The sequence below is a fragment of the Penaeus monodon genome, chromosome 30 (genome assembly GCF_015228065.2).
Source record: "Penaeus monodon isolate SGIC_2016 chromosome 30, NSTDA_Pmon_1, whole genome shotgun sequence".
NCBI classification, from domain to species: domain Eukaryota; kingdom Metazoa; phylum Arthropoda; class Malacostraca; order Decapoda; family Penaeidae; genus Penaeus; species Penaeus monodon.
The window spans coordinates 4389275-4389599 of NC_051415.1; the positions used below are offsets into that span (position 1 = coordinate 4389275).

At 47.7% G+C, this 325-nt stretch overlaps 1 protein-coding gene across 1 annotated transcript in view; it reads right to left on the reverse strand.

Moving 5' to 3' along the window:
• Positions 1-325, reverse strand: part of LOC119592274 — a 12942-nt gene that overhangs the window by 4675 nt on the left and 7942 nt on the right. Inside the window, exon 4 of the mRNA XM_037941104.1 lies at positions 88-274. Within this exon, the coding sequence (XP_037797032.1) occupies positions 88-274 (187 nt within the window). The remainder of the gene's footprint in view (positions 1-87; positions 275-325) is intronic.

The following is a 325-nucleotide window of genomic DNA, read 5'->3' on the forward strand; positions in this document are numbered from 1 at the left end:
CCTTAAATTCTGAAATCTTCTAAGTAGGCCTACTGGTAACTGTAAGTAAACGAGGAACAAGTCCATAACGAACCACGTTATAATAACCTCAACGAAATCCTTGGTGGGAACTTGGCGAATTCGGAAATTGAGCGCCTTCGCTATGGTGTCCAGAGCCATGAAGTCGCTGCCACTGTACTCCTTGACCTTTGACCCATCAGCTGCCATGACCTCCTTCTCGTCCCAAAATGGCGCCCAAACACCAGATGTGATGTTGACGTAACCGCCGTGGAAACTATTGGATTAATGCTGGTATAATGATGAGAGAGAGAGGGGGGAGGGAGGA